Genomic DNA, 16,946 nt, shown 5'->3' with positions numbered 1-16,946 from the left:
GGAAAATACAGTTGCAATTCTTTGTATGTAAGAACAGTCTCTAATGTTGCCAGTTGCATTTCATGTATTACTTTACTTTCCCAGGTAAAGTCTTAAGTAAATATGAATGTATAGGTAAATCTGTGTGAACTATGTATTTATGAAATAATTCAGATTTTGATATAAGATTATTAGGTATGACTGTAGGTAAACTTCATCAAATGTTCTAAAGCAATGCATATATTAGTGAAAATGTTATAATATATCATGTGTATATTAGTAAAAATAACCACATTGATGAGAACATCAAAGAAAGGTAGCATAGCAAGATCACAATAGGGGCCCAACACGTGTGCTGTCTCATGCCCTTATAATATCCTTCCATACTTTCCAATACCTCCTTTTTAACTCTTGTTTGAAAGAAGCACTGTGTGATCTACTCAGGCTTTCGTCTCCCTTGTTTGATAAGGTGGATGTTAGCTTACACCCAATAGAGGTTTACACGTGTTTTCAATGTCAAAATAAGGATGGTGCTAATTTTAACCAGTCTCTATTTTTCTGATCCCAAGATCAACCTTGGGTTATTCTTGTGGTGAGCCACTACTTTTTCTGTGTATACTTTAAGAGAAAATTCACATTACATTTTGGTTGTACATCTTGGGTAAATATTAGAATACCATTAAAAAAGGCATTCTGAGGTATACTGCGGCATAATTCTAGCCTTGCCATAAGCTTTGATAGGCCAAATATAGGCTACTTGAGACTATGCTTATCCCTCTATAATAACAGTATTCCTTGAATAACAGTATAAAGCAGACCATAGTCACATATGGCCACACTATGATGGTGTTTTGAAGTACAACTGAGAGGTACAGCCAAACTTTATTAATATAGAACCAACATATTCTGCAGTGCACTGAAATTAGTCCCTGTCCCCATTGGGGCTCACAATCTAAATTCCAAAATTCCCCTTTCATTATGTTTTTGGAGTGTTGGAGGAATCCCACACAAACATGGGGAGAACATACAAACTCCTTACAGATGTTGCCCTTGGTGGGAGACAAGACAACAGTGCTAACCACTGAGTCACCATGCCCAAAATGGCGTTTGGATACCTACCTAACTGGTGCTTGTACAAAAGGGAAGGTGTGGCGGCCGTTTGATGTTAGTAGGACGTACCTAAAAAACTTTGTGACGCCAGGGCCCGGTTTAGCCAAACCACGGTCCAAAGGAATGAAGCAGTTTTCCTGCGCCAGACACGATGAGTCAATAAACACACCAACATAAGGTTACAGTTAACTGCTTTTACTGAGCTTGTGAAGTTAAACACAAACAGCTGGCCTTAGCGTGAGAGTGCAGCATACCCCTTGCGAGCCTTGTTGCCGTTTTGAGACTTGTGGGGCTTTTCATCGGACGGAATTGTAGGATTTGAGGTTCTGGTAGCTAGAGTCCTTCCAAGGCACTGTAACTGATTCTGCAGGGACCTGTAGTCCTCCCGCGAGTGACACTTGTAGGATGACAAGGTGTCAAACTAAAGTAGGCCTCAGTTTAGGAAACACAACACACCGCACACCTGAGCTTAGCTGTGCTCAGGAGTCTTGCTGAAACTAGACTCTAGAGTGAACTAACTAACTCCTCCCCTGTACCTCACTATACAGAGAAAGCTTTTGGGGTCTCATTGGCGCACATGGACACATGGGGTTGCTGCTCACAATTTTTAAAGGCACAGTGATACATTAAACTTACATACATAAAATAACAAGAAAATTAATTTAAGAAAAATATATTATCTTATATTACATTATAGACATTAGTTATACTATAAAAGAACGTCAGTGAGCCAGGCTACCCGAGTAAGTCCTCAACCAGGGTACAGCCATTTGTGCTGGGGCACCACAAAGGTTTGTGCCTGTTTGATGCAGATAGCTACATTAGTATGAAATACATAAAACATGTCCAATATGTGTGATAGCCTGGGGGAGTAGGGTATGGGGAGTGTAGCTGTGCAGTGACTTAAGGGTGCTTGTTAACCCTTGCTATTCGTGATGCCAGGGTGGGGGCTCCTCAGTAATGCTTGTCCTACCGCCACCCTTTCGAAGAGCGATAGGGAGGTAGATAATAATGGAATGTCCACAACCGGAGAGTTTGCTGAAACAGTTGTAACTTTTACTGAAGATTTTATGCAAACTTCATAACCGGAACAGTTGCTATACATGCAAGCTTTCTTTGGAGATTGACAAAGGTTGGGACTTTAGCAGTTTAGAGTCTTTAGGATAATATGCACTGTTCCACTGGATTTAGGGGATTTAGTTGCGGTCCAGTAGTCATGCTAGCTTTAGCGGGGGTAGTTTAGAACTCACGGTTTAAGTTCTACTGGGACCGGTAGGTTTTCAGGCCTAGCTTGTCTTTGCAAGTTGCGCAGATCCGTCCTGCTAGTCCGGCATCCATGAGAGCAGCAACCCAAGAGAGCGATAATTGGCTACAGCTCCCTTATATGGGCAGGGGCTGGACCAGTGTTAATTGGTCCAATACTTGTGTCAATCACCATTACAAAGGATTATGGGCAACACGTGACCCAAGGACCTCCAAAGGTCCTCCAACAAGCCAAAGAGAATATTAACATGGTCACGTGACCAAAGGTCCTGCGACGCTAAACAAGGTAAGTACTATACATTATATTAAATATATACATATATTAAGACTGTAGAATTAGAGTAGAGAAGAGGCGACTAGGGGCTGTCCCACCTGGGGACCCTACCTGAGCATAGTTACCCTGACTTTGGGGACCACCACACTAGGTACTGTTAGGATTCGGCTAGCTGGATGTGGATCCTCTGTGTCAGCGAGGGATTGGCGTGGACCGTGTCGGTGGACCGGTTCTAGGTTGCTACTGGTTTTCACCAGAGCCTGTCGCAAAGCGGGATGGTCTTGCTGTGGCGGTAGCAACCAGGTCGTATCCACCGGCAACGGCTCAACCTCGCTGACTGCTGAGAAGGCGTGGGACAGAAGGACTAGGCAGAGGCAAGGTCAGACGTAGCAGAAGGTCGGGGCGGGCGGCAAGGTTCGTAGTCAATAGCAATAGCAGAAGGTCTGGAAACACAGGCTTTGGACAACACTAAACGCTTTCTCTTGCACAAGGCAACAAGATCCGGCAAGGAAGGAAAGGGGAAGTGAGGTTATATACACAGGGAGCAGGTGGAAGCTAATTAGACTGATTGGGCCAGGCACCAATCACTGGTGCACTGGCCCTTTAAATCTTAGAGAGCTGGCGCGCGCGCCCTAGAGAGCGGAGCCGCGCGCGCCAGAACATGACAGCCGGGGACCGGGACGGGTAAGTGGCTTGGGATGCGATTCGCGAGCTGGCGCGTCCCGTTATGCGAATCGCATCCCCATCGTGAATGTCAGTGCAGTGCTCCCGGTCAGCGGGTCTGACCGGGGCGCTGCAGAAAGGAGAACGCCACGAGCGCCCCGGGGAGGAGCAGAGACCCGGAGCGCTCGGCGTAACAGGTACGGTATGCAATACGGTACCAGGACACCACATATGCATTCTACAGGATTAAACACATTTTGTGACAGATTATTTCAGAGTGTAAAAAATTAGGGAGATTTATCAAGGGATTTAAGCAGCTTTTTTTGCTTACAAAAGTTGCACAAAAATTTGCACGTGCGCCTAAGCAATTTTTTGTGTGACTTTTGTGGGTAAGCAAAAAATACCTATCTGCCCGACCTAAGCAATTTTCAGTTTTTACTTTGCAGTGGTCCAGGATATATCATTGCGAAAGTCGCACGTAAGCAAATAAAAGTCTCAAACCCCCTTCACAAAATCGCAAGTGTAAGCAAGGTCAGACTTGGCTTACAAACTTGCCTATGACAGCATTTTCAAAAAGTCGTACAAAAAGTCCCGGAGAGACTTTTTTAGCGACTTTTTTTAACTTTCATTTTCACAGGCATGGTGGGACGAGTGGGTAGGAGATGTACATGAGGGTGACAAGCTTGTCACCTGCCTGCACATCTTCCACGCAACACTACTACAACTCCCAGCATGTCCTTACTGTAAAGACATGCTGGGAATTGTAGTTGTGTGGCACGGGGGGAGAGTGTTAGATGGGCGGATGGATGACAAGCTTGTCACCCGCCGCACAGCATGACTACAACTCCCAGCATGTCCCTACTGTAAGGGCATGCTGGGAGTTGTCGTCATTCAGTGGGGACAGGTGACAAGCTTGTCACCCGCTTGCACATCTCCCCCCCAGCCCTGCTGCATGACTACAACTCCCATTATGTCCTTACTGTAAGGGCATGCTGGGAGTTATAATCATGCGGTGCGGTGCGGGTGGGAAATGTGCGGGTGGGTTACAACAAGTGTACTAACTTATTTTCCTTGTTTTTTTTCCTTCTCATTTCAGATTCGTGTATCGGATTTGGCTGAGAATGAAAATATGGGGAACCCTATGCATTATTTTTTTTCATAAATAATTAAATAATAAAAGAAAAATGCATAGGGTTCCCTGTATTTTTATTCTCAGCCACATACCAACCAAACAGCAACAGCCTGATGTTACCAGGGTGGGCAAGGACCATTGTTACTGGCCCTCCCCAGCCTAAACAAAGCCAGCCTGTTACCACCTAGGCCCAGGGGCGCCATTTTTGATGCTCCGGGCCTGTCGGTAGCGGCTCTTCCCGACACCAGGGTCTGCCTGCAATAATTGGGGGGTTATCGCTAGCTGTTTTTGGGGCTAATGCTAAGCCCCGGCTTAATGAACTCCACTACTTCCACTACTAAGCCCGTAAATTAAATAAATAAATAAAAAACACATTTAAAAAACTATTTATCCAAAAAACACTCCCCCACAAGCCCTCCTTACAAAATGTTGTTAATATTAAACAAAAAAATGCTGGTCATCGTAGTCCACTGAATCTGAAGTAGCCCACAGGACAGACGGATCTGAAATGAAAAGAATAAAAACAAACAAAATATGGGTTAGTACATTTAGGGGGAAAAAAGTGGTAAAAAAATGTAATAAACACACAAACATTTTTGCATACATGTGTGCTAAGAAAATGGTATTCCAAAGTGATTTATTGGTTTTTGGTTATGTGAGTCAAATTTATCAACCCCCTGTGATAGCATGATAAATATGTCACACATAAGAAAACCGAAAGCAAAAAAAAAAAAATGCCTACAGAACTCGCTTACCAAAGCAACGATGATAAATGTCCCCATATATTGTTAGGTTGTATCAATAATTCATGACAAATTCGCCAGAGAAAAATGTTTTATTTAGCTAGGAGAACATTTTGTGCTAAAAATATTTGCATGCACTTCTAGGCAGTGGAAGAGAGAGGTGGTGTCTGGTAACTATAAAAGAAAGTATACTAAGCGATTGTCTGAGCTAGTGATTGTTTGTCTGTATACAAGAGTGTGAAGTATACAAGTGAGTGTAAGTATAAAAGTGAGAGGGACTTAAAATTCAGGGAGTTTAATTAGATTTTTTGATTTGATTTTTTACTGTTAATTTTTGCAATCCCCAAATCTAGTATGGCCTTCATGTTGGAAAATGCAGTCCAGTGTGCATCTTGCACAATGTATGCGATCCTTGAACAGCAGTTTGAGGGTGCATATTGTTGTGCGAGATGTGTGCGAGTTGTTCATTTGGAAGCCCAGATCCTGGATCTAGAGGAGCAACTGGCAACACTGAGATGCATTGGCAACTTGGACAGGAGTCTCCTGCTCACTGAGCAAGTACTCTCTGGGGTAGAGGTGGGGGAGGAAAGTGGGACAGAGATGCAGGACAGTCAGGCAGCTAGCTGGGTTAAAGTTAGAAAACGGGGTAGAGGGAAAAGTAGCAGGAAGGCTAGTCCTGATCTGGCACACCCCAACAAGTTTGCCCGGTTGGCAGATGAGGGGGATGCCATTTCAGAGCTAGCAGTACTGCAGCAGGACTCTGCCTCTGACAACCAGGGGGGTGTCTGCTCTAGTAAGGAGAGAGGGAGGAGTGCAGTGCAGGCCAGACAGGTACTGGGGGACTCAATTATTAGGGGGACAGACAGGGCAATCTGTCACAAAGACCGGGATTGCCGAACAGTGTGTTGTCCTCATGGCGCTCGAGTTTGGCACATCGCGGATCGGGTTGACAGGTTGCTGGGTGGGGCTGGAGAGGACCCAGCAGTCATGGAACATATTGGCACCAATGACAAAGTAAGAGGTAGGTGGAGTGTCTTTAACCCCTTAAGGACCCGGGCTTTTTCCATTTTTTCATTTTACATTTTTCCTCCTTAACTTTTAAAAATCATAACTCTTTAAAATTTTCACCTAAAATTCTATGTGATGGCTTATTTTTTTGTATCACTAACGCTACTTTGTAATGCCATTAGTCATTTTACCCAAAAATCTACGGTGAAACGGGAAAAAAAATCAATGTGCGACAAAATTGATGAAAAAACACTATTTAGTACGTTTTGGGGGCTTCCGTTTTTACGCAGTACATTTTTAGGCAAAAATGATACCTTATCATTATTCTGTAGGTCCATACGGTTAAAATGATACCCTACTTGTATAGATTTGATTTTGTATCACTTCAGAAAAAAATCATGAATACATGCAGGAAAATGTATACGTTTAAAATGGTCATCTTCTGACCCTATAACTTCTTTATTTTTCTGTGTTCAGGGCACTATGTGGGCTCATTTTTTGCTGTACCATTTTTGCTCTGATCAGACTTTTTGATCACTTTTTATTCACTTTTTTGTGGTATAAAATGTGATCAAAAATGCGCTATTTTGGTCTTTGGAATTTTTTTGAGCATACGCCATTGAACGTGTGGTTTAAAAAGTGGTATATTTTTATAATTCAGACATTTCCGCACGCGGCGATACCACATATGTTTATTATGCTCCTATAGGGGGCTATAACATTGCATTAACTGATCTTTTACACTGATTGATCTATCTCCATAGGAATGGATCAATCAGTGTTTTTGGCAATTGAATGCTCAAGCCTGGATCTCAGGCTTGAAGCATTCATTCAGCGATCGGACAGCGCAGGAAAAGGTAAGAAGACCTCATGTGCTACAACTGTTCGGGATGCCACGATTATACCGCGGCGATCCCGAACAGCTCCCTGAGCTAGCCGGGCACTTTTACTTTCGTTTTCAGCCACGCGGCTCAGCTTTGAGCGCGCGGCAAAAGGGTTAATAGCACGCGGCACCACGATCAGTGCCGCGCGCTATTAGAGGCGGGTCCCGGCTTCACTATGACGCCGGGCCCGCCGCGATATGATGCGGGGTCACCGTGTGACCCCGCGTTATATTGCAGGACCGGTACCCAGGAAGTACCCATACATCCTGGGTCCTTAAGAGGTTAAAAGGGATTTCAGGGACTTAGGCCGCAAGCTTAAGTCAAGGACCTCCAATTTTCTATTTTCTGAAATATCACCTGTACCACGAGCCACACCAGAGAGGCAGCAGGAGATTAGGGAGATAAACAAGTGGCTCAGAAGCTGGTGTAGGAAGGAGGGGTTTGGGTTCATGAAGTAGTGGGACGACTTAACTGTCGGATACCGGCTCTACCATAGGGACGGGCTGCACCTCAATGGGGAGGTTGCAGCTGTGCTTGGGGAGAAGATGGCTAGAAGGGTGGAGGAGTGTTTAAACTAGGGACTGGGTGAGGGAACCTACAACGTAGAGGGGGGAGATAGTGCAGATAGAGAGACTGGATTTATTAATGTACCTGGGGGTGGAGCGGAGGGAGGGGTTAGAATAGTTCATAGGGATAGGCTTCATAGGAAGAAAAACATACACCTTTGAATTGCATGTTGACTAATGCCAGAAGTCTCACCAATAAAACAGAGGAACTTGAGTGGCTGATGTTTGAGGAAAATTATGACATAGTGGGTATAACAGAGACTTGGTTGTATGATAGCTGTGACTGGGCGGTCAACATACAGGGTTATAGTCTATTCAGAAAGGATCGGACAAAACGGAGGGGGAGGAGTTTGTCTTTATGTAAAGTCCAGTCTGAAGGCTGCACTGCGGGAGGATATATGGGAGGGAAATACTATTGTGGAGTCATTATGGGTAGAAATATATGGAGATAAAAATAAAAAAAATTCTGATAGGGGTTTGCTATAAGCCACCAAACAAAATGGAAAAGGCACATGATCAATTTCTGAGGCAAAGAAACAAGGCAGAAAATCAGAATGAGGTGATAATAATGGGGGACTTTAACTATCCTGATATGAACTGGGAGACTGAGACCTGTCAATCTCATAAAGAAAACAGTTTTCTGACTATAGATAAAGACAATTATTTGTCCCAAATGGTGCAGGGCCCGACCAGATGGGGCGCCCTACTGGACTTAATATTAACCAACAGACCTGACAGAGTAACTAATGTGCAGGTAGAAGGACACCTAGGAAATAGTGATCATAATCTGATACATTATAACTTGTTCTGCAAGAAGGGAATCTCTCGAGAGGCCACAAAAACAATGAAGTTTAGGAAGGCAAAGTTTGATCAACTCAGAGAAGCCCTTAACAATATAAAATGGGATAATGTCCTCAAGAACAAGAATACTGTCATTAAATGGGAGACTTTAAAAAATATCTTAAATTCTCACTGTAAGATGTATATACCTTATGGGAATAAAAGGGTCAGAAATAAAAAAAAAAAAAACAATGTGGATGAATAAAAATGTTAAGGGGGCAATAAATGACAAAAATAAAGCATTTAAACTACTAAAACAGGATGGCAGTGAGGAAGCATTAAAAAGCTATAGAGAAAAATTTTAAATATGTAAAAAAACAAATAAAAGCCACAAGAATAGAGACAAAAAGACTCATTGCCAAAAAGAGTAAAACTAACCTCAAAATATTTTTAACTAAATAAATAGCAAAAAGGTTAAAAATGAAAGTGTAGCCCTTTATATAATTATGAGGAAGAAATTATAAACGGGGATCAGGAAAAAGCTAATTTTTAAATTCTTCTCCACTGTATTCACCGAGGAAAATGAAATGCCAGGTGAAATACAGCAAGATCCCCAGTACAGGTCACCTGTCTAACCCAGGAAGAAGTACAGTGCCTCCCACAAAAAATCTATATAGACAAATCACCAGGTCCAGATGGCATTCACCGTGTTCTAAAGGAAATAAATAATGTAATAGACAGACCCCTATTTTTAATATTCAAGAACTCTATAGTGACAGGGTCTGTTCACCAGGACTGGCGCATGGCAAATGTGGTGCAAATATTTAAAAAGGGGTCAAAAGGTGACCCCGGGAATTATAGGCCTGTTAGTTTAACCTCCGTTGTAGATAAATTGTTTGAGGGTTTTCTAAGGGATTCTATTTTGGAATATCTTGATAAAAATAAATGTATGACCCCATATCAGCATGGCTTTCTGAGGGATCGGTCCTGTCAAACTAACCTGATCAGCTTTTAAGAGGAGGTGACCTCCAGACTGGACCAGGGGGAATAGCTGGATGTCGTATATCTGGATTTTTCCAAATCATTTGATACTGTGCCACATAAAAGGTTGGTGCATAAAATGAGAAGGATGGGGCTGGGGAAATATGTGTGCAAGTGGGTATAACTGGCTCAGTGATAGGAAACAAAGGGTGGTTATTAATGGTACTTATTCTGATAGGATGACTGTTACTAGTGGGGTATTACAGGGGTCAGTCTTGGGTCCTGTTCTATTTAATATATTTATTAATGACCTTGTAGAGGGGTTGAATAGTAAAGTAGCAATCTTTGCAGATGATACTAAACTCTGTAAAGCGGTAAACACAATAGAAGACAGCGAACTGTTACAAATGGATCTGGATAGGTTGGAGGTTTGGGCTGAGAAGAGTCAGATGAGGTTCAACACTGATAAATGTAAGGTAATGCACATGGGGAGTAAAAATCCGGGCTGGAATTATGTATTAAATGGGAGAACACTTGGGACGACTAACATAGAAAAGGACTTTGGAGTCTTTGTTAATAGTAAATTTAGCTGTAGTGACCAGTGTCGGGCAGCTGCTTCCAAAGCAAATAAAATCATGGGATGCATCAATAGGGGCATAGATGCCCACGACAAGGAAATATTTCTACCGCTGTACAAATCATTAGTCAGACCATACATGGAATACTGTGTACAGTACTGGGCACCAGCGTACAAGAAAGATATAGTGGAGCTGGAGAGGGTTCAAAGACAGGCAACCATGGTAATAAAGGGAATTGGAGGATTACAGTACCCAGAAAGATTATCAGAATTAGGGTTATTTAGTTTAGAAAAAAGGAGGCTTAGGGGAGACCTGATAACTATGTATTGATATATCAGGGGACCATACAGAGCTCTCTCCCATGATCTATTTAAACCCAGGACTGTATCTATAACAAGGGGGCATCCTCTACGTCTAGAGGAAAGAAAGTTTCTACACCATGGGGTTCTTTACTGTAAGAGCAGTGAGACTGTGGAATTCTCTGCCTGAGGAGGTGGTCATGGTGAACTCTGTAAAAGAATTTAAAAGGGGTCTGGATGCATTTTTGGAGAATAATAACATTACAGGTTATGGATTCTAGATCTATAGGGACAGAACGTTGATCCAGGGATTTATTCGGATGCCATATTTAGAAATTTTTACCTCTAGTATGAGTTTTTTTTTAGGCTTCCTCTGGATCAACTCAGTAGGGACTCATTAGGGTTATAGGTTGAACTTGATGGACTCTGGTCTTTTATCAACCTTATGAACTATGTTACTATGTTCATGTTTTACATTAGTGTGTCTATTGCTGCACTGTTTACTTTGTCTATGAAGTTATTTCTGAATTTTTTTTTAAGTGGTTTATAAATTTTTCATCTAGTTCCACTGTGTCCACTACAGGATGACCAGCTGTGGATAAAATATTCTGCATTACAGACAAACTGCCTTTGTAATGGTAAAGGTGATGTGGCACCCTTCATTGTGCTCATGGGCAGAGGCACCACTATTTGGACCCCCAGTGATGAAATATTGATGGTCTATCCAAAAAAAAACTTTCAGAGAACCATGTCAAGTGTGACAGATCTGTTCTCATTGGCTTACAGTAGCTGACATCCTATACCATGTGCACAGGGCTTTGTAGTTTTTAAAAAAGTATTTCAAAATATATTAAAAGGGAATCTACTCATGTATACTCTCTAAATAGTCTGCAGTGTTTAACAGGAATTTTATAAATTTTTTGGCATCTACAAAGAAAAAGAAAAACACTTTTATTTTACTTAGTGTCCCTGTTACTAGGTGACAAAGTCTTTTTAAACAATAACAGTATTTACCCCAACTCTCTAGAATAGGCGCCTGTTTCATGCACTACAGCTTCTGACAAATGTATGTATCCAATTTACTATTTCAGGTAACACAACGATGAGTAATTGTGTATATCTATATTGTAAATATATTAGCTATGTTATGGGTGGTAACACATTAAACATATTAAATATATGTTAAAAAAAAATCCATAATTTTTCATTTTACTATCTATTACCTAAAATCCTGGTATCTTGCAGTTTTTTAGACTGGCCACCAAGCCTAATAATAAACTGACACTTCCTGTTCTGTAGAGAAAACTTTTCACCAGTGTCCTACTTATCATATTACCACAGGAAAAGTTGATAGCAGTGTATAGATAAGACTTGATCAGGTTATTTATCCTCACCCTCTCCCCTCTCTGCACACTTAACCCCTTAAGGACGAGCACCGTAAATTCATGGTGCTGCTAAGAGGTACTTAGCGCACAGCGCCATACATTTACGGCACCTCATTCCTTGATCACCATGTCTCTGGACAAGGTGATCAGACCAGGATGCCGGAGCGGCGGTGGTGGCGGGATCCAGCAGCAGCAGGAGTTGAGGCCTGTGTGCCTCCTGCTTTTGCTTAGCAACAACTCCCATTATGCAGAGCCAAAGGGCTGTAACAGCTGGAGGCACCCTGTTTGAGGAACACTGCCGTGTCCGTCCCTATGCAAATCCCGAATTTAGGCCTCAAATACACATGGCGCTCGCTCACTTCGGAGCCCTGTCGTATTTCAAGGCAATAGTTTAGGGCCACAAATGAGGTATTTCCATACTCGGGAGAAATTGTGTTACAAATTTTGGGGGACTTTTTCTCCTTTTACCCTTTATGAAAAGGTAAAGTTGGGGTTTACACCAGCATGTTAGTATAAAAAAATAAAATTTTTACACTAACATGCTGGTGTTGCCCCATAATTTTCATTTTCACAAGAGGTAAAAGGAAAAAAAGACCCCAAAAATTTGCAATGCAATTTCTCGTACGGAAATGCCCCATATGTGGATGTAAAGGGCGAGTGAGAGCGCACCATGTACAAGGGTGGCTGATAGTTAGAGCGGTTGTGACATAAACGCAAAAAAAACACATTTGACCCCATTTTGGAAGCTACACCCCTCACAGAATGTAACAAGGGGTATAGTGAGCCTTAACACCCCACAGGTGTTTGACAAATTTTTGTTAAAGTTGGACGTGAAAATGAAAAATTAGATTTTTTTTCACTAAAATGCTGGTGTTACCCCAAAGTTTTCATTTTCACAAGGGGTAATAGGAGAATAAGCCACCCAAAATTTGTAACACATTTCTTCTGAGTATGGAAATACCCCATATGTGGATGTAAAGTGCTCTGTGGGCGAACTACAGGGCTCAGAAGGGAAGGAGCGCCATTGGGCTTTTGGAGAGAGAATTTGACTGGAATTGATGGCCATGTGCGTTTACAAAGCCCCCTGTGGTGCCAGAACAGAGGATCCCCCCACATGTGACCCCATTTTGGAAACTACACCCCTCACGGAATGTTATAAGGGCTGCAGTGAGCATTTTCACCCCATAGGTGTCTGACAGATTTTTTGAAAAGTGGTGCGTGAAAATAAAAAAATTAAAATTTCCATTTGCACAGCCCACTGTTCCAAAGATCTGTCAAACGCCAGTAGGGTGTAAATGCTTACTGCACCCCTTATTACATTCCGTGAGGGGTGTAGTTTCCAAATGGGGTCACATGTGGAGGGGGGGTCCTCTGTTCAAGCAGCACAGGGGCTTTGTAAATGCACATGGCCCCCGACTTCTATTCCAACCAAATTCTCTATCCAAAAGCCCAATGGTGTTCTTTCCCTTCTGAACCTTGTAGTGCACCTGCAGAGCACTTTACATCCACATATGGGGTATTTCCATACTCCATGGGGTTACAAACTATTGTCAAATTTATCAAACACCTGTGGGGTGTAAAGGCTCACTGTACCCCTTGTTACATTCCTTGAGGTGTAGTTTCCCATGTTTTTTTTTTTTTGCTGTTCTGGCACCATAGTGGCTTCCTAAATGAGACATGCCCCCCAAAAACCATTTCAACAAAATTCGCTCTCCAAAAGCCCAATGTCACTCCTTCCCTTCTGAGCCCTCTAATGCACCCACAGATCACTTTACATCCACATTTGAGGTATTTCCTTACTCAAGAGAAATAGGGTTACAAATTTTGGGGGACATTTTTACCTATTACTCCTTGTGAAAATGAAACATTTTGGGGAAACACCAGCATTTTATTGAAAAAAAATAACATTTTTCATTTTCATGTCCAACTTTAACGAAAGTCCATCAATCACCTGTAGGGTGTTGAGGCTCACTATACCCTTTGTTACGTTCCTTCAGGGGTGTACTTTGCCAAATTGTGTGTCATGTGTTTTCTTTTGCTGTTCTGGCACCATGGGGGCTTCCTAAGTGCGACATGCCCCCCAAAAACCATTTAAGCAAAATTTGAAAAAAAGAAGCCAAGGAAAGATGGAAAAATCTCCAAAAGGCATCAAATTACAGGTTAGACAGTCTTATAATATGTCAACAAAAGTTAGATTTTATTTCCATCATTTACACTTTCAAAATAACAGAAAACAAAAAATGGCATCTGCAAAAGTTTGGGCACCCTGCAGAATTTATGGCATGCACTGCTCCCAAAGCTGAGACCTGCCAGTGTCATGGATTGTTCTCCATCATCATCTGGGAAGACCAGGTGATGTCAATCTCAAAGGTTTTAAATGCCCAGACTCATCTGACCTTGCCCCAACAATCAGCACCATGGGTTCTTCTAAGCAGTTGTCTAGAAATCTGAAACTGAAAATAGTTGACGCTCACAAAGCTGGAGAAGGCAATAAGAAGATAGCAAAACGTTTTCAGATGTCAATATCCTCTGTTCGCAATGTAATTAAGAAATGGCAGTCATCAGGAACAGTGGAAGTTAAAGCAAGATCTGGAAGACCAAGAAAAATATCAGACAGAACAGCTCACAGGATTGTGAGAAAAACAATTCAAAACCCACGTTTGACTGCACAATCCCTCCAAAAAGATCTGGCGGACACTGGAGTTGTGGTACACTATTCCATTATAAAGAGATATTTGTACAAATATGGTCTTCATGGAAGAGTCATCAGAAGAAAACCTCTTCTACGTCCTCACCACAAAAATCAGCGTTTGAACTTTGCAAATGAACATATAGACAAGCCTGATGCATTTTGGAAACAAGTTCTGTGGACCGATAAGGTTAAAATTTAACTTTTTGGCCGGAATGAGCAAAGGCACGATTGGAGAAGAAGGGGAACAGAATTTAATGAAAAGAACCTCTGTCCAACTGTTAAGCATGGGGTGGATCAATCATGCTTTGGGGTTGTATTGCAGCCAGTGGCACAGGGAACATCTCACGAGTAGAAGGAAAAATGTATTCAATACAATTTCAGCAAATTTTGGATGCTAACTTGATGCCATCTGTGAAAAAGCCGAAGTTAAAGAGAGGATGGCTTCTACAAATGGATAATGATCCTAAATACACCTCGAAATCCACAGGGGATTACATCAAGAGGCGTAAACTGAAGGTTTTGCCATGGCCTTCACAATCTCCTGACCTCAACATAATGGAAAATCTATAGATAGACCTTAAAAGAGCAGTGCGTGACAGACAGCTCAGAAATCTCAAAGAACTGGAAGACTTTTATAAGGAAGAATGGGCAAAGATACCTCAAACAAGAATTGAAAGACTCTTGGCTGGCTATAAAAAGTGTTTACAAGCTGTGATACTTGCCAAAGGGGACAGTACAAGATATTAACTCTGCAGGGTACCCAAACTTTTGCAGATGCCATTTTTTTGTTTTCTGTTCTTTTGAAAATGTAAATGATTGGAAATAAAATCTCACTTTTGTTGATATATAAGAATGTTTAATCTGTAATTTGAGTAATAGAGATCAAAAGTCGGACGAGGACGGCGCCTTCCTTCGGATAAAATCGAAATGAAAACTAGACAAGGTTTGGATTAAAACCATAAAAACTGAATTTTTATGCTTTTAATCCAAACCTGGGCTAGTTTTGATTTAGTTTTTATCCAAATGAAGGCACCGTCCTCGTCCGACTTTTTATCTCTATTACTCCTGTTATTCACGGGACCTGCCAGTCTCTGTAAAGGATGTAGGGGCAGCTACCTTGCACCACCAATCTGAGAATCTACCATTCGGATTCCACCGCCGCCAAGCGATCTGACAAGCCCACAAAGGTGTTGTGCCCTCAGCGCAACACACAACGGTAAGGTGCAATAACCTGCGCTTGATCGCTTGCACACCGACAATATTACACTAGGAGCGCGCCTCTTTTTTCTCCTTATTTTAGATTAATCTGTAATTTGATGCCTTTTGGAGATTTTTCAATCTTTCCTTGGCTTCTTTCTGCACATTGATACAAAATTTTACCTGGGGTGCCCAAACTTTGATCCCCACAGTATGGCTACAATTATAATAATGTACAAAAAACATGTAATAAAAAATGTCTAATCAGAAAATAGAAATCTGACTCTAGGAGACCAACTTTAATGAGTCAAAACACATCTGCTAGATCTGGTGATCCTCATAAAATCTCTAAATCAGTAATATGTATAGGGTTGTATGTGCAGTCTTCACAATGCATACAGAGCACTGATACTGATTTTCTATGAGTTTTGCTTTGAATGATCATGGTCTTCTGATGTAGTTTGCTCTCTCTTTTTAAAGGATTCTTCTGGAACGTGGTGGCATTTTGCCACAGAATATTCAAGATAATACCACAATGGACAAGAGTCAAAATATTACACTATGTACCTCCTGCCACCCTGACAAATTTTTTTCTCATGTCCGGGATGGGAACAATTTTGGTACACAAATATGTTTTATATCTATTAAGTAATAAGCTTTAAAATAAACATGCACTGTCTCAGGGACTTAAAAAATGCTTTCAAATACTATTGTAAGCTCAATGCCTCTCTCTCTCTCTCTCTCTCTCTCTCTCTCTCTCTCTCTCTCTCTCTCTCTCTCTATATATATATATATATGTGTATGTATGTATATATATGTATATATATATATATATATATATATATATATAGTTAAATTGATTGCATATAAGCTAACCAATGTTGACATTTTTAATTTCAACACAATTCTAATCACAATTTTCCATTCAGGCTACAGCCAGATATTAGCTATTAGAATATGGAAATATGAAGTGCCATTTCTACATATCTTTTTTACCCTTTAGTAGTGTTTCTATAGTGTTGATACAGGTGGAAAGAACACTAGAAAAAATGCCATGTGTCCATGTATGCTACTGTCTTTTGTGATATTTTTTCACCAATTCTTGATTCACATGATGAAAAAATCACAACTTGTAATAAGAAAATACAGGAGATAAAACAGCAAATGAAGAACACCTACAGTATACTAATACACACTATTTTTTAGGGGGAAAAAAACCCTGTATCATAGATGGAAAAAAAAGTTGTGTGTATTCGTAGTCTTAGGGTCTATTCACACTGCGGAATTCTGCCTGAAATGAAAGCTCAATACACTTCTATTCCACAAGAGGGATTTCTGAAGTGTCAACTGGAGTGTGGAATCCCATAGAAGAGTATTGGGCTTTCATTTCAGGCGGAATTCCGCCGGCGGAT

At 41.4% G+C, this 16,946-nt stretch overlaps 1 protein-coding gene across 2 annotated transcripts in view; it reads left to right on the top strand.

Moving 5' to 3' along the window:
- Positions 1–16,246, top strand: part of LACC1 (laccase domain containing 1) — a 41,244-nt gene extending 24,998 nt beyond the window's left edge. For both annotated transcript variants that reach the window (XM_056560453.1, XM_056560454.1), the window contains exon 6: positions 16,015–16,246. In XM_056560453.1, the coding sequence (XP_056416428.1) occupies positions 16,015–16,186 (172 nt within the window). In that variant the 3' untranslated portion in view covers positions 16,187–16,246. The remainder of the gene's footprint in view (positions 1–16,014) is intronic.
- The last annotated feature ends 700 nt before the right edge of the window (positions 16,247–16,946 follow it).

Source organism: Hyla sarda, chromosome 2 (assembly GCF_029499605.1).
Source record: "Hyla sarda isolate aHylSar1 chromosome 2, aHylSar1.hap1, whole genome shotgun sequence".
NCBI classification, from domain to species: Eukaryota; Metazoa; Chordata; class Amphibia; order Anura; family Hylidae; genus Hyla; species Hyla sarda.
This window is presented reverse-complemented; position numbering and strand designations above follow the sequence as displayed.